Raw genomic sequence first — 24,841 nt, 5'->3', positions numbered from 1 at the left:
GCGACAGTGGATTAAAAAAACAAGCTCGAGTACCAGAAAAAGTGGTACATTGCTATATAGTTGAGAAACAGTGTTTCTAGGCAAATTATTTCTAAAATTGATGGTAATAGGCCATTTTTACCCTGATACTGACCCGCTAATTTCTGTAACTCCGTGACCCAAAAACAACAATGTCCTACATTTAAGCCCATCATAAATTAATAAAAAAGAGAGAAACATCGACGAAAAAAAGTAGTGATAGACCAAGACTGCAACCGAGAAATTTGCATCCACATTACAAGTAAACGAAATTACATTTCACATAAAGAAAAAGGAATCATGTTGGTTGTTGAATGAAGAATGGTCAATCAAAGTATTCAAACGTAAAAGACAAACCTCTATTGTAAAAGCAATGCTTGGAAGATTTTGGTAAGCATCAATATGATTTAAAAAGATGACTTTAAAGGCGGCTTTGTTGACTTCAGCCAAAGAATCAAAAGTTGCTTTATGATCTGTACGGTCGCCCACCTTACAAATCTCATCATTTATTGAGGGAAAAAAAAAATCTTATCTTTTATAATTGGCTTTTTATTTTTATTTTTATTTTTTTTATTTTTTAGGTTAACGGACACTTTAGGGTATTAGTTTAATGAATATTTTTGAAAAATAGTAATTAACTTATTTAACAATTTTTTATATTTTCTATGAAAGTGGTATTAAGGATCCGTTTAAATATAATTAAAAATTGAAAAATAATGTAGTAAAATAATTTTTAAATGTGTGAATAGTACCGTGAACAGTGAGATTTGTGGGTGCACGGACCCACTGATGTGCTAAAAAGGATTGAAAAGTCAAATATTATGGCTACTGTTCATGCACTGAACAATGCATGAATAGTAGCCGCCACAGTGAATTTGTCTCCTAAACGCGTGCCCAAAAAAAAGAAAAACGTCAGATGCAGACGCGCTGGCTTTTTTAGCCGAATCCAAACGTAACCTAAAACTTTTCTAAAAATGTTAAGTAACAAATGCCTTAAAAGTATCCATTAATATGAATTTTTTTTAGCATAAAATATTTATATTTGGAATTGGATAATAGACATTAGTGTACCTTTTTATTTGTCAAGGTTGCATTAATTTTTCTAAAATACCCTTTTGCTTTTGCGGGATTAAGAAAAGTGAGTGACACTCCACTTGTCTAATAAAAGCATAGAAAAGTGATTATTATAGTAGGACCACAAATGTTTTATTATCCAATGATCTAGGACACCTATTATAATTTGAGTACATTTACAGATCTAATCTAAATATTTGGAATAGAATTATTTAATGTCCATTTTCCATACGACTCTAAATTAATTGAGGTATTTATGAACCATTCAAGTTTGAATCGAAAGGAGGTTTGTATGTTCATTTATTTAACAAATACGTCAAGTTCAAGATTATGTTTAGGCTTAACTATTTTATTTATTTATTTATTTTTTTGATTGGAGGCTCAACTATTAAAAGGGCTAAATCAAGTTGTTTATGAATAAAAAAATCATGATCATAATCATTTATTTAGCAAACAATCTAAGTTTAAACCCAAGTTTAGGTATGACTTTTAAACGAGTAAGTTTAAACATAATAATGTGTTTGCGAAAAAAACTTGTAAATATGTGGCTCAATTTGGGTATATATGTGTGTATAAAATATACTTTTATATATATATATATATATATATCTAAGCTTTAATTATTTAAATTTGTAAATAAGCTCATAAGATATTAAAATAATTATTTATAGTTTAACTGGGAGAGGAAATAATTAAAAAAATCATAATTGTGGTTAATAAGGAGACAAAGTGCCAGTCGGCATGCTATGTCCTAGTTCGGTATACAGAGTGCCAAACAACACCCTATTCTATAATTTCTTATATATAACATATACCCTTTTATATTTTTTGAAGGATAATTCAAATCTTGTTTCCCTTAGCTGATTAGACTCTAAATATGATGTGATTGATCCTAAATGAAATTAAAGTCATTTAAATTATCCATACAATTGTCTTTTCTTGAATATATATAAATTCAATTGTAATACCAAGTGGAGCAAAAAGGATTCAAATCACTAAAACCAAAGTACTAGATTGGCTTTTAGCACATTTAGGACCAATCAAACTAGGAAGGATTAACCCTAGTCATTCCAATTCAATTTAGAACCGAAATTTATCAATTATAAGTTGAGCTTTTGAACATTTATTTTTTATTCTGGAAAACAAGTATTTTTCCATTGGTTTCTGTGAGGGATTTCACAATTCGCTCCAATACCAATAGGCATGGTCTGCAATCGAATGTTATAAAAGATTTGTGTCCCCTCATCCTTTACCAATTGGTCGTTGGATGGTTTGGTAAGGCACACGGTCTGACAGTTTTGATGATGACCAATTATAATTTAAATTTCTACTCAAGATCAAAGTTGGAGTTTTTGTATTATGTGAAATGAACATTTTTTTTTTCCTTTTAGTTGCTTGTGTTGAAAATTGAATTTTCTCAAGATGCAAAGTGCAATATTTACAATGAGAGAGAGAGAGAGAGAGAGAGAGAGAGCAATACTAAACGGTGGTGTTAAGGAGGCATTAGAATGGCGTTAAGGGATATGGATGATAGTGATTGATTGAGTGAGAGAATCGAAAATCGAGCAAGAAGCTTAAGAAATGAGATTAGGATTTTAGATTTCAAAGAATTGGGGGGTATAATGGCGTGTAAAAGTCATGTGTACTTATTAGTCAATAGGGTTGTGTTTGATTGGTAAATTTTTCTTCTGCTTGACACCCGATTAATCATCTATTTTATCTTCTTCCAAAAACCAAACCCGATGCTCGATTGATAGCACAATTGAAACTGTCATTATCCTTTGACTATGACAGGTGGTTTGGGCTTGCCGAGTCTTTTTAACATTCCTAAGTGCATTGAATGGCACCTAGACACCATGAGTTAAATTAATTCAAAATACATTTTTTTTTTTTGGTAAAAGTTATAATTTGTAATTACAATAGGGTAGAGAGGTTTGAACTATGGACGTCTTTATTGAAAATATAAAAACTTCTAATTGAGTTATAAGAGTCTTGCGTCTTGGTAATTCAAAATGAAGTTTTGGTTTAGTAGAAAATCATAAATGAATCAAATAGAGATTGATTAGATGTTTGGGAACTGGGAAAGGGATGCTTAAAGGCCCAAAGTTTCATTTAATCAACAGCAATAAAGGACAGCTATATGAAATTAAGGTCTCTGGACTCTGGCCCAGTTTGGGTGTCCAAAGTCCAAAGTCCAAAACGCCAACGATAAGGGAGAACCCAAAGAGCTCTGCTCTTCTCTGCTGTCCGAGGCCAGTGCCTGTGAATGGAGGTTCTCGCAAGCTCTTCTACTGCTTTGTTATCTCCTCATTTCGCTATCTCTTATACCTACAAGAACCCTAACTTCACCGCCAAGGCAGCCACTCCACAGGTACTCATTTCAATCAAATCCAATTTCATAGTATTGCCTTTCCTATTGTTTCTAAGAAAATGAAATATGGTTTTACTGATTTCTTATGTTTTATTTTGTTGCTGTGGATTTTGTGGAGTTAATGTTGGAAAAAAAATGACGTGATTGGGTTTTGTTTGTTGGCTTAGTTATGCGAATTTCAAGCTTGGCTTAGATGAATTTGTTTGCTGCTTGCTTGGATTTCGTCCAATTTGATTAATTTAAGCTTGGTTTTAGATTGAACCTATGAGACTTAAAAGCTTGAATGAATCAACAACCTGATAAAGTTTTTTTATCTTTATATTTTTGAATTGGTTGCGGAGAAATGTGGTGAATGCAATGTAATCTGATTCCAATTCAGCAGATTTGGCCAAGGGCCTTGTAGGTCTGTGGCATATCCTGCTCTCACAATTGCTCAAATCCCCCCACCCCTGTTGTTGTAACTAACGAATTATCAACAAAAGAATAAATTCCGCGGATTTGCTTTGTGGGGAGTCTGGCTTCTTGGATTTCTTTTATGTTATCTTGAGCTTACTGCTTTTAATTGAAACTGTTTCCTTCTTAATATGTGGATTTTGAAGAAAATGAGAACTTGTACGCATAAGCTTAACTGTTTTTTTTTTGGGGGGTGGGGTTGGGTGTGGCGTATGAAACAAAAATTTTGGCCTTATTACTAGACCCGGTTTACAACTTCAATTTTGTACTCACGGTGAGCCATGTTGCAAGAAAGATTACTTGTAACTGGATCATTACTACAATTTTAATGTATGGCACTGTATGCTTTTTGTTCCTATTAAATAAATCCATTCTGGCAGTCTCAACTTCCAATTTCCTTATACTGTACTTTGGTGAAAGGTCTCGGAAATTCAGTGTATCCTGAAAAATAGTGCTGTATGAATGTCTGCATGTGAGCCTTTTGAATTGTAGTCAAGGGGCTATTTTACAATTTCAGTTGGACTCTTTCCAGGTGCTGCCATGGAAACCTTACCCCATTAGGATTGTAGAAGCTCAATTAAGGAGTCGCTTACTGTGTAAAAGGACAAATGCCAGAAACAAGCCAAGGAATTTTAGTAATACTGATGGAACTTCTAAACATTATTTCTTGCTTCAATCTATATCAAGCCTTCATAAGAATTTATCTTCAAAGTGTGGCTTTTTTTCAATAAGTTATGGACACTTCAAATTGAGGAGATACTCGGGCACTCTTCAAAAAGTGATAGACTGTTATGAAAAAATTAGGTGGCAAGTCTCTGTTCTTTCCGTCCATTTACTCGTTGGAGTGATGCTGGTCATGTCACTTTCTGTTTCTGTTAGTAAGAGTCCATCCTGTAAGTTTAATCTCTTATAATAATTTTCTGGGAAATTCCAAATATTGAAGAATTAGATTTTTTTTATTTTTATTTTTCATTGTAATACTTATAGTCATTGTTCAGGGGCCCTCACCGAAGAGAATCTCCTCTTCTTAGAGGCATGGAGAACAATTGATCGTGCATATGTTGACAAAACTTTTAATGGACAGAGTTGGTTTCGGTACAGAGAAAATGCACTGCGCAATGAACCAATGAACACACGAGAACAGACATGTATGGCTTGCATTATTTGTAATAATTTAATTATGGTGGTTTTCTGTCTTACCAGTGAGAAAGGGTTTATATGCCCAAATAATAGTCTAGTATTTATGTGGTAACCTGGAGTTATATACTGAATGTGCGGAAAGGATTCAGCAGTGGTTCCAGATGGGATAAATCATATTTTTATTGCATAGTCTCATGCTCATTTGCCTGATGTACTTTTATGATTAAACATAATGAGCATCTTGTTTGGATTTGAACCAATGATTCACTCACCATCTCTTTGTTATGGAGGCTGAATATGTGATATGCCTAGATGCCATTGATTTACCACCTCTTTAATGGTTTTTCAGATTACGATAAATCAATGTGCTGAACGTGTACAATGAACTTCTGCATGTCATGCCTCCTTTGATTTCTAAAAATGTTAGGACAGTTAATTTCTTGGAAAGCTTAGCCGCAGAAACTCTTCATTTAGGAATTTTAAAGATTGCTTGAATAGACTGTTTTCTGGAGATCCCACCATGTCTTTGAATAGGCTATTGTTTCTTCTACCTCAACTTTAGGGCAATGTGAATTCAAATTCGATTGCTAATTCTACTTGTTGCAGTATGTGATTGTGTTAAATGTGTTGGAGAGAGAATGAATTTTCTAGAAGAAATATGATTGGGAATTTACCTTGTTTCGATACATAGATGGTTTTGTGATATGCTGTATTTGATTTTTTGTAATTCAATACGAGTAACTTTAAACCTGTTCTATCATTTCATTGCAATTACTTATTAGTTAAAATTAGTACTTCTGTCTTCCCTATGTACTTCCTCGCTAAATCCTAGTGGTGTATTTGCATTCAGATACGGCAATAAGGAAGATGCTTGCCACACTGGATGATCCTTTTACTCGGTTTCTGGAGCCTGAAAAGTTCAAGAGTTTGCGCGTATGATGCTATTTCTTCATGCCATCTTGGTATACTGCATCTTTGGCTTGCAAACAGAAACTCCTATATATTGAAGAAATGTATACTTAATGGATTAAATTATTTTTTAATTAATATCCTCAATTAGTTGGTTCTGACAATATCTTATGAAATTATACTAAGATAGCATAACTACATAAGCATGTTGCTAAATTGGAATATAGTGAAAGAAGTAATCTAACATATGTACGTGTTCTTTTTGTCTTTTCTGTTTATGTCCTCTTTATTTATGTGTTTTATGCCAAATTTATAATACTTTTTTTTTTCATTTCTGTATTTTATATATTTTGTGCCTTAAATTACTAGCTATGCTATACAAAATTTTGATACTGTCTACTTAAGTGGGTTTTAGATGCATATAAAAATTATCCCTAAAATCTGTTAATATATTCTTTGAAGGCAGTCTGGGACTCAAGGTGCTCTTACAGGTGTAGGCCTGTCAATTGGCTATCCCACACAATTTGATGGATCACCTGCAGGACTTGTTGTTATTTCAGCTGCTCCAGGAGGTCCTGCAACCAGGGCTGGAATTTTGTCTGGTGATGTTATTCTGGCAATTGATGATACAAGTACAGAAATGATGGGCATATATGACGCAGCAGAGCGGTTGCAGTGAGTTTCTTACATTGCCAACCTCTTAACCTGTCAAATATCTGCTATTTTTCTGATATAGTAAATGCAATAATGTTGTTGCATTGTAACTTATTGCTGAAGTCCCATTCTTCGGTTATCACACACTTCCATGCGCAAAAAGAGAAAAGAATATGCAGACTCTTGGATGGGTTGTTTTTTTTTTTTTTGGTGTGTGTGTGTGCGTGCTTTACTGTTTAGTTAGTTCTCCTTGATGTAGTTTGCAAATTGAAATGTACCAAGAAGCAATTCAAAGTAGCCCAACTTTATGCCATGGTGTCTTCGATGGCGATATTGATAAATGTCCATAAGGTGCCTGAGTTTTAGCACTAGGAGTATTTTCCAAATGAATATTGAAATTCCATATCATGAATCCCTCTTAACATTGTCGAGTTTATGCCACATCTCATGTCATAATAAGCCTATAATTACAGAACAGATTATCCAATTCCCACTTTTTGCGTAGAAAATAATGCATGTATTGTAGCCTTTATTGAATCTGTAAAGAATTAAGTTCCTTCAGTTTGTAATGAATTTGAATCATTAACCTTTTCTTGATTTTGAAGTATGCTTTCCTTTTGAGACGATTCCTGGTAATATGCATACCAGAAGGCAAGACCGGGGTGGTCAGAGTTTAGCTCCGTGTTAAGCATACTAACGCATCTTGAGGAACTCTCATAGAAGAGTAAATTTTATTAGTAAGCTTGAAGTGGATGATGTGTGTGTGGATGGTGTGCTACACTTAGAAGAGAGAGAAGTGAAGGATGCAGCTGTACATTTCTATAAAGACCTAAATTTTGAGCTAGAACTCTAGAGACCCTGTGTGGAAAGATTATTGATGTTCACTATTGATGAGAATAGTAGCAGATGGTTGGAGAGGCCATTTGAAAAAGAAGAAATTTTGGGCCTTTACATGGTATGGATGGTGATTAGGCACTAGGGCTGGACGGATTCACAATGGTGTTTTCCAAATGTTGTTGGGACACTGTAGAGGGGAATATTTTACATGTATTTGAGGAGTTCTACAACTACTGCAAATTTAAGAAGTCATGATATGGATGGGGAGAAGTTGGCTGGATGGATTTACATTGATGTTTTTCAAACATTGTTGAGACACTATAGAGGGGTATATTTTACAGGCATTTGAGAAGTTCTATAACTACTGCAAAATTAAGAAGTCATTAAAAGTCTCATTTATTGCTTTAATTCCAATTATATATATACACACATATTTGATTCCTAAGAAGACCATGGAATATAAGGGATTTTCATCCTATTAGTTTGATTGGGAGTGTGTATAAATCACTTGTGGAGGTACTTGCTAACCAATTAAAGAAAGTGGTTGGAGACCTTGTATCATCCTCCCAAAATGCCTATGTTGGAGGTAGGCAAATTTTTGATTATGTGCTTATGGCTAATGAACGGTTGGATAGCTGTATATGGAGTGGTGTACATGGAATTATTTGCAAGTTAGATATTGAAAAGTCGTATGACCATGTGAATTGGGAGTGTTTACTTTCCTATTTTTAAGGTTTGGGTTTGGAGATAAGTGAAGAACTGGATCTAATTCTATATATTAACTGTTCATTTTTCATTATAATCAATGGCATTATAACAAGTTTTTTGGCAGCTCAAGAAAATTGAGACGAGTTGATCCTGGGTTGTATTTTGAAAGTAGAGAAACTGGGTTTTGAATCTTACATCAATTTGGGTTGTAAGTTGGGTTCTTTGCCTATGAATTACATGGGACTTACACTAGGCTCTTCCTCTAAGGCTCGGAATGTTTAGAATACGATGATTGAAAAGGCGGAGAGAAGGCTTGTGGGATGAAAAAAGTTGTACTTATTCAAGGAAGGAAGAATAACTCTAATTAAGAGTATATTATCTTCGCTCCCTACTCTACTTCTTTGTTTACAATGCCCTTTCATATCTCCAATAGGTTGGAAAATCTCCAAAGAGACTTTTTTGAGGGGAGGAATGAGTGATTCAACTAAGTTTCATTTAGTCAATTGAGGTATAATGTACTCTTTGGAGAAAGAGGGCATGTTAGGTATCTGAATATGAAGCACCTTTAATTGAGCCCTCTCAGGGAAATGGCATTGGAGATTTGGAAAAAGGGAGCAACTGTAGAGAAGGATATTCTGAGGATATTTAGTATGGGTTTTTGTACTCATTTAGAAGTGGTAAAAGAAAAGGGAAGTGTATTATTAAAGGTTATGCTACTATGAAATTGGGACAGCTAAAACATAGAAGGATATTCTGAATGTTAATGGTGCCACCTGTTGGATCAGATCTTAGAGCCTAGGGTTTATTTTTTGGATAGGTAAATAGTGGGGGAGGGGGGAAGTGGGGTTCAAATCACAAACATTGGACACCACAAAGGATGTCATTACCATTGGGCTATCACTTGTACCTTAGCCTAGGTTTGATAATATAACCATATAATCAATTCCAAAATGGAATGATTCTCACTACACACAAGAGAAAAGCCCAAGACTAGAGGACAGCTACCATGTGTAAGTGTATGATGTAGCCACTTCAAAACTAAGTGATTATTGATCTGGCAACTGACCTGAGCTTGTTTTAAGTGAACAGTTTCATGATGATTATACTTTACATCTGATTTAATAGAAATCTTTTAGCAGCACATTTTTATTTTCAGCCTGGTTTTCACCCTTTCATTTCTTCTCTAGTTTGCTTAAACTTTTTAATTAAATTGCAGGGGACCTGAAGGAAGTTCAGTGGAATTGACCATTCGTAGTGGACCCGAAATAAAGCATGTAGCTTTGACGTGAGCTCTCTCTCTCTCTCTCTCTCTCTCTCTCTCCAGAGTGCATGAATTTAAAAATGACTGAGGGAAACTTTATTCCAATTTTGCTAGCAGTGAAATTGCCAATGAGCTGTGGCTCAAATGACACCTCCTCTCCTTGTAAGAGGAAGGTGGAGGCCTGGAGGATTCAAGACCCACCGAATTCTTGTGTAATTACCAAAAAATAAAAAAATAATGGGAAATTAACTTTGGATATCCCAGGATAGTTTTGAGCAAGTATATTTATGCTTTATTGCATTAAGCTTAGTCACTTTGATATGAATATTTGTATCATTATTAAATTACAAAGGTTTGACAAAAACCTCCCCAACCCTTGGCTGCCTGAGCTACAGCTGTGGTGGTGAGCTTAGTTCTCATTTGAGCTGGAAAAAAATCAACACTTTTCTTTGTGCATTTTTTATTTTACTTAAAAATTTACTAATTCACCAACTACTGCCTTCCAGGCGAGAGAAAGTTTCACTAAATCCAGTGAAGTCACGACTATGCCAAGTGCCTGGTTCAGGGAGGGATTCCCGTAGGATTGGTTATATCAAATTAACTTCGTTCAACCAAAATGCATCTGGTAAGTAGAACTACTTGTTATCCAAATTTCCTCTCCAATCAGATTTTAATCTGATAAGTTGGAACAAGTATATCTTCATGCTCTCATATATATATATATATATATATATATATATATATATTCATGCATAAGAGCTTAGTTTCTTAATTTCTAGTGTTGTACTGAAACGGTCAACCTTTGTCTTGTATATTTGTTAAGAATAAGACATTTATTTTTTTGATAGGTAAGGCAAATGAGACAGTAATATTTTTATCTTATGTAGTTAAGCATAACTGAAATGGTCAAAATTCCTTATAGTTATTCTTCATTACCTTATTTGATACTTGTATTCATTTTATATTTCAAATATAAATTTCTGCAATTTATCTTGAAAGCTTTTATCCCTTCTAGGTGCTGTCAAGGAAGCAATTGATACATTAAGGAGTAACAGTGTTAATGCCTTTGTGTTGGACCTTCGAGATAATAGGTGATTATCTTTCAATTCACTCCATTCTTTACTTCGCCCTTTGAAAGGCTTTCTTAAAGCTTAAATTTGGTGCAGTGGTGGTCTTTTCCCAGAAGGAATTGAGATTGCGAAGATTTGGTAAGCTACAATGGTAAACAATTTACATTTATATTGCATGCATTCACTTTACCTATTCTGGTGCCCTTATACCGGTCAATTGGTATTATTTTGCTGATGGAGGAAAAGAATGATGAAAAGTTTCGCTCCACCATTAACTAGTGCTTCCTGATAAATGCATGCGTTTCTCATTTAGACAAACACGCATGTATTGATTTGAAACATTTGAGTTGTAATGTATGTGCCCAAACACATGGATGTTTCGTGCACTTTCTGCTGCCCTGGCTTGTGTAAAATCATCCAACAGGTAAAATTTCCATGATTTTTATGATGCAATTTTATATTTTTACTTGGTTAAATACTTCTTTTTTCATAATTAATTATTTTTCTCCTTGAGCCTACTAGATACCTTTCTAGTTACTAATTAGTGGTATGCTTTACTTGTTTAAAAGATTTGGGAAGTGATTATTTTTCTTTAAAGGTCACACATTGGGGCATTACTGTACTGCAATTATATCTTTAGGAGCACCTGTTGCTATCTTGTTCGTAGTCTTTAATAAACTAAGCTGGTATTTCATTTTATGTGATCCAATGTATGCAGCACAAGTTCTCATTTGTCTACTTCCATTCAGGTTGGACAAAGGTGTCATTGTGTATATTTGTGATAGTCGTGGTGTTCGAGATATCTATGACACAGATGGGAGCAATGCAATAGCTGCTTCAGAACCCCTTGCTGTGCTGGTATACTTTTGTATATTCTATAATACAACTTTGTCATGATCATCCGTAATATTTGAGAGACATATTTGCAAATGTCTGCGCTATAGATTTATGGAATTACAGAATCATTATACTGACAATTGTGTATTTAGGTTGTTCATTCTCAATATCTTCTCTCTCAATGTTTAGTCTTGGACTGATTGTTCTTGTTTCTTTTCTTTCTTGCTATTTCTAATTTCTAATATATTGTCTTATAAAGATGGAACCTTTCTGACAGTTGCTATCCAAAGTAACTACAAAACTTCCTCTATATTTCCATGTTTGTTTAATCAAATTATAGGATTTTTTCTGGTCCTAATTTCCATTTTTCCATTGTTATCATATGCATGTGTGGTGGTGGAACTTTATCTTCTAAGATCATAATTGTTCTTATGGTGAAAAATTGATGACAATATCCTTTACTGAATTTCCATTAGGTTAACAAAGGAACTGCTAGTGCAAGTGAAATTTTAGCTGGTGCCTTGAAAGACAACAAACGTGCTGTGCTGTTTGGAGAACCCACATATGGGAAAGGGTAATGACTTTTACTTAAAGCACAATCATTAAAATCATTTATTCCTGACATGAGCTACCCATCCCAATTGCAGCAAGATTCAGTCAGTTTTTGAGCTATCGGATGGCTCTGGCTTGGCTGTTACAGTTGCTCGATATGAGACACCTGCTCACACAGATATTGATAAGGTCAGTTAGTGATTCTCTCTCTCTCTCACACATCTATCGTTCCTAATCCTACTTCCTTCACCTTGACTCCCGGAACAGGTTGGTGTAATTCCTGACCATCCTCTACCCACAACATTTCCCAAGGATGAGGAGGGTTTTTGTAGCTGCCTCCAGGACCCTGCATCTACTTGCTATATGAATAGAGTCCAGCTATTTGGAAGATGACAGAATATTGTGGTGTTAGCAATGCTTTTAAGAGAACTCCAGAATTCTTTATGAAATGTAGTTTTAGAATTATTTAGGAACTTCATTCAATTATCAAGTGTAAATTTAGCACAGCAACAACAGCCTGATTAAGCTGTAAAGAGTTGTTTATTTTATTTATTTATTTTAATTTTTTTAAGGCAATATTTGATTCATGATAGTCAGAGGGACCAAAAAAAATGAAACCCCTTGTCATGGAGAAATTTTCTCGCCATGGCAAAGTTCAGTCCAAGGGCAGCGTAAATGACAATTTCCCAGTGGCCTCGAGAATGCATCAAGCAATTGATAATGGTGCATACATTGTCCATTTGTCCTGTTTAAGAGAACCTTCCCTAAAAGAAATGAGTTCCAACCGGGAGGCATTGTTGATTCATAGTAAATGGAATCTTTGTTATAGGAAATTTCCAATCACGTATGCAGGAGAATTTTCAAACTGGATGAACCCAGGAGAACCAGCCTTTTTTTTTTTTTTTAGTTGAAATTCGATTGTACAGGGTTAGTCTGGATGGGTTTTGGAGGGCCTTTTCCACTTATCTCTCAATCTTACTTCCATATTCGAAAGATAAGATTATAAATTAAATTCAAAAAATGCTACAAAAAGTATAAGCCATGCTGCCAAGGGGAGAAAAAAAGACAAAAAGGCCTTCGGAGTAGGATAAATATATCGGTTCTATAGCAATATATGAAAAACCTTGATCAATATGGCCTTTTCTTTGTATTCTGCACCATGTATTCTGAGGAACAAAGGAATTGACCCGAGCATGTCATCGAATAACCATCACTAGGATGTTTATATACGCAGATTGCTCCCATGATTTTTTCCCCCCTCCAATTTGGCTTAACTGATTCAACTTGAAGGAAAGATGATCAAGTAAGAATAAGAACCCATTGCCCCTTAAATACAGTGATTCAGTCTCAGTCCTTGCAGGCAAAACCAATCAAATTCATGCTCTAAATTCGAGCTTGCTTGGTGGTCATCAGTATAATATCTTGGTCCAAGAACCCAAAAATGGGAAAACAGCAATCAACAATCTCAAGAGCAGAGGTGTGTCACTTTTTCTAACCTTGCCGCTCAACTTTCCGTTATCTGTCGGTGTCTTTCGTGACCCACCAGTTTTGCGAGACGCTCTCCATGCAGATCGAGATCTATCTAGATCATCCCAACCACCGAACTTTGGTGCATCTCCACCACCATTAGAAGCTGACCCATCATTGCCAACTATCCACGATTGGTATCCCACCTTTCCCTTTCTGGTTTCCTGGCTTTCACCTTGTTCTTCTGCCCCCATTTCAACACTACTTGCAGTGCTGGCAGCTGGTTTCCTCCTCATCCTGGACCTGCGTTTTGTCTTGCTTTGTGTCTTTCCCCACAACTTATCAAATGCGAAAGAAAGAGCTGACTGACCAAGGGGGAGTGCCAATGCCATAAGAAAAGCTTTTGGGCCTGTAGCTAGCAGCCAGGATGCAATAATTGCTGGAAGTGCCCAGCCATAGGATGTAAACACCTGCACTGACCAAAAAGCAAACATATTGAAATGTTTTAGACCTTAGACAAAGTCAATCCTGAATTATGAATGAACCAACACAGATTTTGTTCGAGTGAAAAATTCATTTCTTAGAAAAGATTATTGCAGGGTGCATATCTGACCTGGGACTAAAAATTATGTAAATGAAGTGTTACATCATAAATCTTTGTTAGAGAGTTCATTATATCAAAATGCTTCTATACCGAAAAGCAATGATATCACATAATTCCCTCGAGGAGAATAACTTGCATAAATAATATAAATTAAAAACGAGAAGTTCGAGAAATTGGGCAAAAAAGTTAGAACATCATTTCAAATAAGGGGGGACTCATTATTGCCTTGCATTGCTACTAAGTTGGTTGGGGGAGTGCCCTCAACAATAATTGCAGTGATCAAACATATGGCCATAAACAGACATACATAACAAGCATAGTCATTTTAAAATTTTTTAGCTCATTTCAGTAACCCAAAGTTTGTCCCAGAATGTTCTTAAAATTTACTAGCAACTCAAAGAGGTATTCAATATTAATGCATATAGAGAATCAATACATAATGAATCCAGAGCCATCTCCCAAAATTATAGAAAAGTAAATAACAAACAAAAATCGATCCACTCATTTTTTTTAAGACAACAAAATCAGCTAGAGAAGGTAAAGCTTAATTTTGCTCAAATATCAAAATCCAAAGAAGCCCATCTCCTCAAGCTAGTGTAAGAAGTAACAATAAAAAATGGGTTGAATTGAATATACCTTAAAAATCCAGAAACTATCAATGACTTCCTCGAATATTCCACCAGGACCTTCCTCCGTCTCCGGTGAGTAAGAAGAGTCATCAGACCACCAACGCCTTTTCTTCTTCTTCTTCTTATTCCACCTACCTCCGAAGCCAAATTCAGAGCCTTCGTCTTCATCTTCATCCTCTTCTTCTTCAACTTGAGTTTCGACGTTGGAGTCCCAGCGACGGTAGTAGACAGAGGTGCAGGAGCGGCGAAAAGGAGAGGAAAGGTGATGAGGAAAAGAGGTTTTGGGTGGATGAGGTTGTCGATGACGATGAGGAGTAGAGATGAAGCAGGGTGGCTGTGTGAGGATGAGGAGTTTGGTCTCCATTTCGCCACGTCTTTACTTCCTTCTCCTCCATTCAACTTTGATTTCCATCATCTTTGGAGGTTTTGGAGTTCGTATCAAAAAGTTTGGGTTTCCGGAAATAAATAATATGAATATTTAGATAAATGTTATTTTCAAGACATTTTCATAATATTTTCACAACCAATTTTAGTTACTAGGTTGTTATTTGTTTTTAATTTGAATTCATTACTAAAATTACTTTCTTGTCTACCAAAAGCAACAATAAGTAACAACACATTACATTGGATTTATTTTGAAAGTATCGTGGATATAGTATTTCTCTTAAATTAATGAATTCTATTTTAAAAGTCTGGCTAAATAATATTTTTTAGGATATTTGTTAATATACTTGTAGGGACACGATTATTTAAAGGCCCAAGAATGACGCTAGGCTCGCACATGAAAGATCCCTCACAATATGATTTGTAGAGAATGGGCTTAAAAGGCTTGACTTTGATCACGGGGCGATGGTCCGGACCTGATTTTAGGCGAACTCATATAAAAAAGGGTTCAACCTGAACATCCAAGCTCTACAGCTTCGTAATCTGAGGGATTGGACTCCTCGGACTAAGTCCGAGGAGCATTAGGTTCTTCCCCCGGTTACCCGGCGGTGGGTTTTTTGTGGTGTGCATACATCGTTAAGGTGTTTTCACCCCTGGAGTCTTTCTCCTGGAGGTGGGATGGGAGACTCTACTTTTTGGCCATTCTTTCCCCCCCCCCCCCTCTCCAGATTACTTACCTTTTCCTTTATACTAGCCTATGTTCGCTGTCCTTCGTCCACGTGTAGGGTCAACCTTTCCAAAACTGATATTTGTCTCGTCAGTCTAATCCTAGAATCGTTGGGGGTGGTCGAAAAAGCCGAAGAATCCGGTTCTGTTAGGTGCAGAATCTTATCTGGGAAGGGTAATAAGGGCAGCTTTCTCGAGATATTTTAGATTTTCTTCCAAGTTTGTTCCTATACCTTTTTTACCCCTCTTCTTAATGGAACTTTGGGTCTGCCGAGGACTGAACTGTCCTCGGCTGCATCTTCGGGCTATTTTGTGCTTTATATTATTGTGCTTGGGCCATAGCCTTCTTCGGCTTGGGCCTTTGGACTCTCCATGAGCAAGTGGGTCTGGCCCATAAATTATTGGGCCCCACAATAGCCCCTCAAAACCCTGCTGTCCGACCTCCTGGTTGGAGAGGGGGGTTTTGGTAATACCGAGCCTTTATTATGGCTCATTTAATTCATCCTTTGACTGACGTTGGTGATTCTTCACCTGCCCAGGAAATGTACCGGTCTACGAGATGTTCCTCTTAATTTGTTCACGATGCACTCATGCCGTTTGGTTATCCGAAGCGTGTCTTTAATAGTTTCCCTTCACGAGACCTCTCAGATTTAATGGTTACTGATGGTGTGGGGGAGTGGAACGGGCACATTCTTGTTGGCAGATTTCCTTGGAGATCTGAACACATTAAGTACCCTCCTCTTCATCCCTCATATAAAGAGACAAGACAAGAGCTAGTTCTCTCATACCTGAATCCCTTAGATTCCTCCCAGAGTTTACTTTTACCCTCTGGTTATACCTTAACTTGTAATACGTTCACCATAGTAATAAGCAATGAAGAAGCCATTCCCCTCCCAAAAACACCATGTTCTAATAAAGCTCGAAATGGCTCGGTCAGGGCAAGGATGGCGGAGACTCAAGATTTGTCTCACCTTCCTTTCAGCCAAAATCCGAAGCAGGGACTCGTCACGTCTCACATTCGGCGTGACTGAGTCGAGGACACCCATTATCAGTACCACCCGCTCTCTCACGAGCATATCTAACATGGCACCAGTGTGTTAGGAGTCAGGACTGGGGCAGGGACTAAGTGCCCCTGCTTCTTCCTCTCTTCGTTCACTGGCGCCTCCTTTTGCCTCTCTTTCTTCTTCTTTCCACCACCAGATCCATCCTGGTGCTTTTCCTTCTCCCTCTTTTGCTCCTTTTTCTTCCTTTTCATCTCTTCCCTCTTCTTCTCCTCCTTCTTTTCATTCATCTCCTCCATCTTCCTCATTCATCTCCTCCATCTTCTTCTAAAGAGGGTCCTTCTCTCAATATGGGCGATACTGAGGCAGAGATTGGAGAGACTTTGAAGACGAGTTTAAAAGACACCTGGTTGTTTACTTATCTGTATTGCTGATGTTATCGTTGTTTCGGCAGTTTACCTTTTGTATAGGCTTGTTTAAGCCCCTCTTTGTACGTTGTAATACATCTTTATATTAATAAAAATTGTTATCATTTTACTTCGCATGTTATATCTCTATGTTTCCAAAATGATAACGCAATGCATAGACATACAGTCTTGTAAATTCTTTTTATTTTTAAACCGTGACTGACGTCCTGGACCAAAGTTCCAGTTAATAAAAAGATCTTGCTCTGTGTTTATAAAAATAATCCTGCTCAATAATACTGAATCGAACAAATGATACTTAGGAGTTAGGGCTGAAAATCCCATTAGGCAGGAAAAGAAAGGACATTATGATGGGCTTACTGAATCGGCCGAGCACAATACTGCCGACCTTAGTGCAATACTTGGGGCCTTAACCCCTTATCAAAGAGAAAGGCATTTTTACGAATTTGCAAATGTTGTTCGGCACAAAAATATAGCATTTGAATCAATGACAACTAGGGCCAAAATACTTGCTAAGAAAAAGGTGTAACCATAACTTTAATAGAGTTGTTTGGCACAACAATGCCGACCTATGAAGAACGATACTTACCCTAAAACTAGCCGAGATGAAAACTGACTGCTCGATGCGGTGTGGGAAGTAACCATCCGAAGACATATCACCCGCAAACGGAACAGCCCCATTAGGCTACCGAATAGTGGGGCATTTCGCCATCTTCTTAACACTCTTACTGGCCTTAACCTTTTACAGTGTTTGAGCTAAGGACTTTCCCATCCAAGTAGTTGGTTTCCCCATAGGCTTGAGTCCGAGGACCATGCCAGTCCTTGGTTCTGTCCAAAACTTGTGCTTTTTCTTTTGAGTACTTGATTTCCCCATAGGCTTGAGTCCGAGGACCATGCAAGGCTTTGATTCTGTCCAAAACTTGTGTTTGAGTACTTTGGTTTCCCCATAGGCTTGAGTCCGAGGACCATACAAGGCCTTGGTTCTGTCCAAAACTTTTTTGAGTACTTGGTTTCCCCATAGGCTTGAGTCCGAGGACCATGCAAGGCCTTGGTTCTGTCCAAAACTTTTTTGAGTACTTGGTTTCCCCATAGGCTTGAGTCCGAGGACCATGCAAAGCCTTGGTTCTGTCCAAAATTTTTGAGTACTTGGTTTCCCCATAGGTTTGAGTCCGAGGACCATGCAAGGCCTTGGTTCTGTCCAAAACTTGTGTTTTTCTTTTGTGTACTTGGTTTCCCCATAGGCTTGAGTCCGAGGACCATGCAAGGCCTTGGTTCTGTCCAAAACTTTTTTGGAGTACTTGGTTTCCCCATTAGGCTTGAGTCCGAGGACCATGCAAGGCCTTGGTTCTGTCCAAAACTTTTTGGAGTACTTGGTTTCCCCATAGGCTTGAGTCCGAGGACCATGCAAGACCTTGGTTCTGTCCAAAACTTTTTGGAGTACTTGGTTTCCCCATAGGCTTGAGTCCGAGGACCATGCAAGGCCTTGGTTCTGTCCAAAACTTTTTTGAGTACTTGGTTTCCCCATAGGCTTGAGTCCGAGGACCATGCAAGGCCTTGGTTCTGTCCAAAACTTTTTTGGAGTACTTGGTTTCCCCATAGGCTTGAGTCCGAGGACCATGCAAGGCCTTGGTTCTGTCCAAAATTTTTAAGTACTTGGTTTCCCTATAGGCTTGAGTCCGAGGACCATGCAAGGCCTTGGTTCTGTCCAAAACTTTTTTGGAGTACTTGGTAGGCTTGAGTCCGAGGACCATGCAAGGCCTTGGTTCTGTCCAAAACTTGTGTTTTTCTTTTGTGTACTTGGTTTCCCCATAGGCTTGAGTCCGAGGACCATGCAAGACCTTGGTTCTGTCCAAAACTTTTTGGAGTACTTGGTTTCCCCATAGGCTTGAGTCCGAGGACCATGCAAGGCCTTGGTTCTGTCCAAAACTTTTTTGGAGTACTTGGTTTCCCCATATGCTTGAGTCCGAGGACCATGCAAGGCCTTGGTTCTGTCCAAAATTTTTTTTTTTTTTTTGAGTACTTTTTTGTACTTATTTGCTTTTTCGCAGGTCAGCCCCTTGCCCGTGGCGGGGAGAGTTGGCTTAAGGCCGGAAGCCCCTAGAGCTGCCCGTGCCGTTGGCACTGCAAGACGTAGCCCCTGGCCGAAGTTTATGTCAGAACAGCAACTGCATGTTACCGGAGACGAGGGAAAACTCGCGAATCTCTGCTTGCTAGTGAGTTGACTCAAACGCCACCTGCGCCAACGCGTAAGCCTTCCCACAGACGGCGCCAATTGTAGGGACACGATTATTTAACGGCTCAAGAATGACGCTGGGCTCGCACATGAAAGATCCCTCATAATATGATTTGTAGACAGTGGGCTTAAAAGGCTTGACTTTGATCACGGGGCGATGGTCCGGACCTAATTTTAGGCGAACTCATATAAAAAAGGGTTCAACCTGAATATCTAAGCTCTACAGCTTCGTAATCTGAGGGATTGGACTCCTCGGACTTAGTTCGAGGAGCATTAGGTTCTTCCCCCGGTTACCTGACGGTGGGTTTTTTGTGGTGTGCATACATCGTTAAGGTGTTTTCACCCCTGGAGTCTTTCTCTTGGAGGTGGGATGGGAGGCTCTACTTTTTGGCCATTTCCCCCCCCCCCCCCTCTCCAGATTACTTACCTTTTCCTTTATACTAGCCTACGTTCGCTGTCCTTCGTCCACGTGTAGGGTCAACTTTTCCAAGACTGATATTTGTCCCGTCAGTCTAATCCCAGAATCGTTGGGGGTGGTCGAAAAAGCCGAAGAATCCGGTTCTGTTAGGTGCAGAATCTTATTTGGGAAGGGTAATAAGGGCAGTTTTTCCGAGATATTTTAGATTTTCTTCCAAGTTTGTTCTTATACCTTTTTTACCCCTCTTCTTAATGGAACTTTGGGTCTGCCGAGGACTGAACTGTCCTCGGCTGCATCTCCGGGCCATTTTGTACTTTATATTATTATGCTTGGGCCATAGCCTTCTTCGGCTTGGGCCTTTGGACTCTCCATGAGCAAGTGGGCCTGGCCCATAAATTATTGGGCCCCACAATACTATTTTAAGGAAGTTTTAATACTACTTTAACGAGAAATATAAAAAGTTATAAAAAAATTTAGTTGTTTATCCTTTTATTTTTTTTCCCATAAAAAGTTTCTAAAAATATTTTATAAACTAATACATTTATGCCATCTGTTAACTTTTTATTTTTTTATTTTTATTTGTAGATGATGTGGCCAAAATACAAACAAAACTTTTTTTTGAACTTGTCACTTAAAAAAAAGTACAAATTAAAAAAAAATGACATATCACAAACTTGGAGGATGGAATGGTACTATAGTGAAAGGTTGGGATACTAAGGATAGAGCTAAGATTTCGAGTGAGAAGAGGCGAGATACACTCATATCCATGTACGTTTTTTATTTTATTTTTTAAATTTTTTATCCCAAGCTTCTATGGGAAATTTCATTAAACACTTAGGATCCGTTTGAGATCTGCTTATTTTGCTGACATTGAAATTTTTTTGCTAAAAGTACTATAGATAAAGATAAAAGTTAGTTGAAATAGTATAGTGAGACCCATGAATAGTACTAAAAAGTTTAGTGGGACTCATGAATAGTAACAAAAATAAGTTGAATAGTAAAATAAGTTGGCAAAAATAATCTGAATAGTAAAATAAGTTGGCAAAAATATGCTAAATAGTAAAATAAACTGCAATTATCCTATGCTAATGTTTTGAGATAAATTTCATAAATTATTTAGAACCCAGACAGAAACCCACAAAAAGAATCAAACTTTAATGAAAACTAGTGGAGGGCCCGTGCGATGCGCGGATAATGTTATAAGCTATTATATAAGAATGTTATGTAGAATATAGAACATATGTTAAAGTAATAACATGAAAATATTTTTATCTACTAAAAAATAATTGCTGTTAAAATTTCAATTAGAATTATACCAATGACATTTGCCAATTAGTTACATGTTGCATCAATAGAATTTTTCATTTAACATAACATTTATCCACGACTCCACAAATTGTAGATGACTTCAATAAAACAAAACTCACTTGAAGTTAAATAGGGGCACCATCAACCATTCCAAAAAAATTGGGTTTAGGCGGCATTTGTAACGTAACATATATCTTTAGCTCCACAAATTACAAATAACTTCAATAAAACAAAAAAAAGGAAGTAACAACTCACTTTTAGTTAAAATGGGGGCAGCACTAAATGTCACTAAACAAAATAGAAATTTTTTTTGTTAGACTTAGGAAAATACTAATTGCATATGGCACTCCTCTTGCTTAAATTTTTTCTACAAACAAAACTAACGTTGTGTGCTTTCAAAGAAACTAACTATCACAACTTGATATAAAAGGAAATCAGAAACTTTTTTTTTTTTTTGAGAATCCAAACTCGTTAACATTTTATTAAGATATAGGAAAATCAGTAGATACAAAACGATAAATATTTGGTGGAACATCCTCCATCCAAATTAAAACAGGAAAAGAAAGCCTTGTTCTCTGCGCTAAGGCATGGGCCACGGTGTTTCCTTGCCTCCTAACATGACAGAGGGATTTGGTTCGTAACAAACCACTAATAGACTCAATGTTTTTTACAATGTGACTGATACTAGGGATTGAGCAATTTCCATTAGCAAGTGCTTTAACAACCGTTTCTGCGTCTCCTTCAAAAATGGAATGCACAAACTCATTAACATTTTATTAAGATATAGGAAAATCAGTAGATACAAAATGATAAATATTTGGTGGAACATCCTCCATCCAAATTAAAACAGGAAACGAAAGCCTCGCTCTCTGCGCTAAGGCATGGGCCGTGGTGTTTCCTTGCCTCCTAACATGAGAGAGGGATTTGGTTCGTAACAAACCACTAATAGACTCAATGTTTTTTACAATGTGACCGATACTAGGGATTGAGCAATTTCCATTAGCAAGTGCTTTAACAACCATTTTTGCGTCTCCTTCAAAAATGGAATGCACAAACCCCAGCTCAAGCACGAACTGAATTGCTCTGCGTGCTGCCAGAACTTCCAGTATCTTTGAGGATGTTGGTTTGGGTATATTTTTTGCTAAAGCCACCATGACTTGCCCCCTATTATTTCGAACAACCACCCCTATTCCTGCCTGGTCTGATTCAACAAACAAAGCATCGTCAAAATTTGTCTTCACTATCGCTCCTTCTGGTGGTTTCCATTTGATGCTTCGCTACATCAACGCCTTCATACCAGATCGGGAATGGCATTGAAAATCCCTCAGCAATGAAGCGGCACTCTCCAGAATTTTACCCAGTGGTATACTTGGTTCATTACACCTCACCTTGTTCCTTCGGCCCCAAATGAACCAAGCTATTGTAGCAAACATCACCAATTGATTTGCATGCTCGCCAACTAGAGCCACCAGGTCTGTGACCTGCGATATACTTGGGTGGTCTTTTAAAATCCATCCAAAAACCTTTTCCCATACCATGCGTAGCTGAGTGCACTCCCATAACGCGTGCAACGTGTTTTCATTTTCAGTACCACAGTGTGGGCATGTCGGATCTTCCAGCACTTTCCTCCGAAGTAAATTGCATCTTGTGGGCAAAGCTTTGGAGCACGCATGCCATAGAAAATTTTTAATCTTATTCGGTACCTTCATCTTCCAAAGGCGCCTCCAAAAAACTCTCTTGCTTGTCATATCTGACCCTAATGCTCTGTTCTGAGTGTCTAGCTCATAAAGTAATTGATATTTGGATTTTACCGAATGAACTCCGTCCCTGCATCTTGGCCAAACAATGCAATCAGCCTGGTTAGTGATACATAAAAATCAGAAACCTTGATATCAAAGTCATGTACCTCACAATCTTTGTCTGAGACGCCAACATCACCATTCACATCCAATGGAGCAATATCCCTCTACTAGTGAACAACAAGATTTTTTTTTTTTCAAAATAACACTGATTTTCAAACAATTTTGTTAGTTTGCATGTTTTCAAAAAAATTTAGAAAACTAACATCTTGAGTGCAATAAACTCGATTTCGGTGTCTAAATCGAGTACAATGAACTCGATTTCAACATAGAACTTGACCTTATTGGACTCGATTTCATTGAAATTTCAAAGCAATTCTTACCTTCAACAAACTCGGGCAAAACTCAACTCTAGCAAAACCTAGGTCTGATCCAATCCGAGCAAAACCTAGGTGAGCTTTGGTGTCCTCATAGTTTCGATCCGATCCCAGCAACTCCAGCAAAACCTGTCCGATCTGATCTAAGCAAAACCTCAGGTGGGTCTTGGGTTTGTTGATTTCGTTGTTTTTCTTGGTTGTTGTGTTTGATTGTTGGAGAAGAAGAGTTTTGGAAATGGGTTGTTGTGTTTGATTGTTTGAGAAGATGATTTTTTGGTTTTTCTCTTCGTTGTTTTTGTTTTTGTTGTGAGTACCAAAATCGAGTATGTAAGGCTTGATTTCAATTTACCAAAAAACGAGTCTAGTGGACTCAAGTTTAGCATTCCAAAATTGAGTTTGACTAGAGATGTTAGTTTCCTATATAGTTTTGAAAACGTGTTAACTAACGAAATTGTTTGAAAATCAGTGTTATTTTGAAAAAAAACCTTGAACAGCAAACACAAACATCAAAACACATCAAATTGTGCCCTCAACTAAAACAATAGTACCTATACAAAATAATTTTGACATTTAGTCCATAACATCGACACAGTAAGCAAAAAAAAAAAAAAAAAAAAAAATCAAAGAGCTTTAAAAAAATCCATGCATTCTACTTTCATGGCTTCCATTACTACTTAGAACCAACTCAGCTTCTTCCTTGGTGAGACTTTGTTCCATGTGGAGATTTATATATCAGAAAAGTAAAATCACAAAAGTTAAAGTTAAAGGGTAATTTCATCCTATTATTCATTTCTATTAGGGGCTGGCCAAATGAAATAGGAGGAATGTTATCAAAATCAAATTCTAAAAAAAGAAGAAAAAAAAAAAGAGCAAAACACTTGGGCATTTTAACAAACAGTTTGCGTGCAAATACCCATTTGATATTCAAGTAGACAACATAACTATTTAAATAATAAAAAGGAGTGAAGAAAATAGAAGGCAAAAAATACCTTGAGTTTAGCAAAGAAGGAATGAAGTTTGAATCTGATACACAGCTATCAGAGGAAGATGTAAGCTTCAAAGCAGATTGGTATCGATGGAAGAAGCAAAGGCAAAGTGAGAGAATAAAATCAGAGGTATATAAATATAATGGCATTTGGGTTATTCTTAAAAAAAAACAATACACCGGTTCACTTTTCTTTGTCCGGTGAGCTATAGGACTATAACAAGTTTTTATAACATGATACAATGGGAGAAACTCTTTGATTTCAGAAAAAATAAATAAATTAGTAGTGGAAGAGTCCAATACTGAAGTCTAAAAGACTAAAAACGTTGATATCTTTTAATCTTCAGAATTGATTGACTTAGCCAATCAATACATTGAGATTATAAATCTTAGTTTTGAAATGAGCTAAACGTGGGAACAATCAATTACCATCATCTAAACGTGGGGACAATCAATAGAGTTACACTTGGGCTTGTAATTTGCTCTAATTTGTCATCTTAAGCTTCTTGCCTTTAATGAAGTTTAAAACGCCAGCCTACGGGTTTGTTTGGATAGAACTTATTTTGCTGAAACTGAAAACTGAAAACTAAAAACACTGTAG

The 24,841-nt window shown here is 37.0% G+C and overlaps 2 protein-coding genes across 2 annotated transcripts; one reads left to right on the top strand and one right to left on the bottom strand.

Moving 5' to 3' along the window:
• Positions 1-3,270: 3,270 nt before the first annotated feature.
• Positions 3,271-12,460, top strand: LOC126688515 (carboxyl-terminal-processing peptidase 2, chloroplastic). Its single transcript, XM_050383233.1, has 13 exons — positions 3,271-3,463; positions 4,449-4,809; positions 4,915-5,064; positions 5,907-5,989; positions 6,432-6,640; positions 9,381-9,449; positions 9,932-10,050; positions 10,441-10,516; positions 10,592-10,633; positions 11,245-11,353; positions 11,809-11,906; positions 11,980-12,073; positions 12,152-12,460. The coding sequence occupies exons 1-13, from the start codon at positions 3,359-3,361 to the stop codon at positions 12,275-12,277; spliced, it is 1,641 nt and encodes a 546-aa protein (XP_050239190.1). The 5' UTR covers positions 3,271-3,358; the 3' UTR covers positions 12,278-12,460.
• A 408-nt stretch (positions 12,461-12,868) lies between these two features.
• Positions 12,869-15,032, bottom strand: LOC126688516 (uncharacterized). Its single transcript, XM_050383234.1, has 2 exons — positions 14,592-15,032; positions 12,869-13,821 (listed from the first exon to the last, which is right to left on the bottom strand). Exons 1-2 carry the CDS (start codon positions 14,946-14,948, stop codon positions 13,294-13,296), a joined length of 885 nt encoding a protein of 294 aa, XP_050239191.1. The 5' UTR covers positions 14,949-15,032; the 3' UTR covers positions 12,869-13,293.
• Between the last annotated feature and the right edge of the window lie 9,809 nt (positions 15,033-24,841).

The sequence above is a fragment of the Quercus robur genome, chromosome 6 (genome assembly GCF_932294415.1).
Source record: "Quercus robur chromosome 6, dhQueRobu3.1, whole genome shotgun sequence".
NCBI classification, from domain to species: Eukaryota; Viridiplantae; Streptophyta; class Magnoliopsida; order Fagales; family Fagaceae; genus Quercus; species Quercus robur.
Note: the sequence above shows the minus strand (reverse complement) of the source record. Positions and strands in the feature narration are given on the sequence as shown.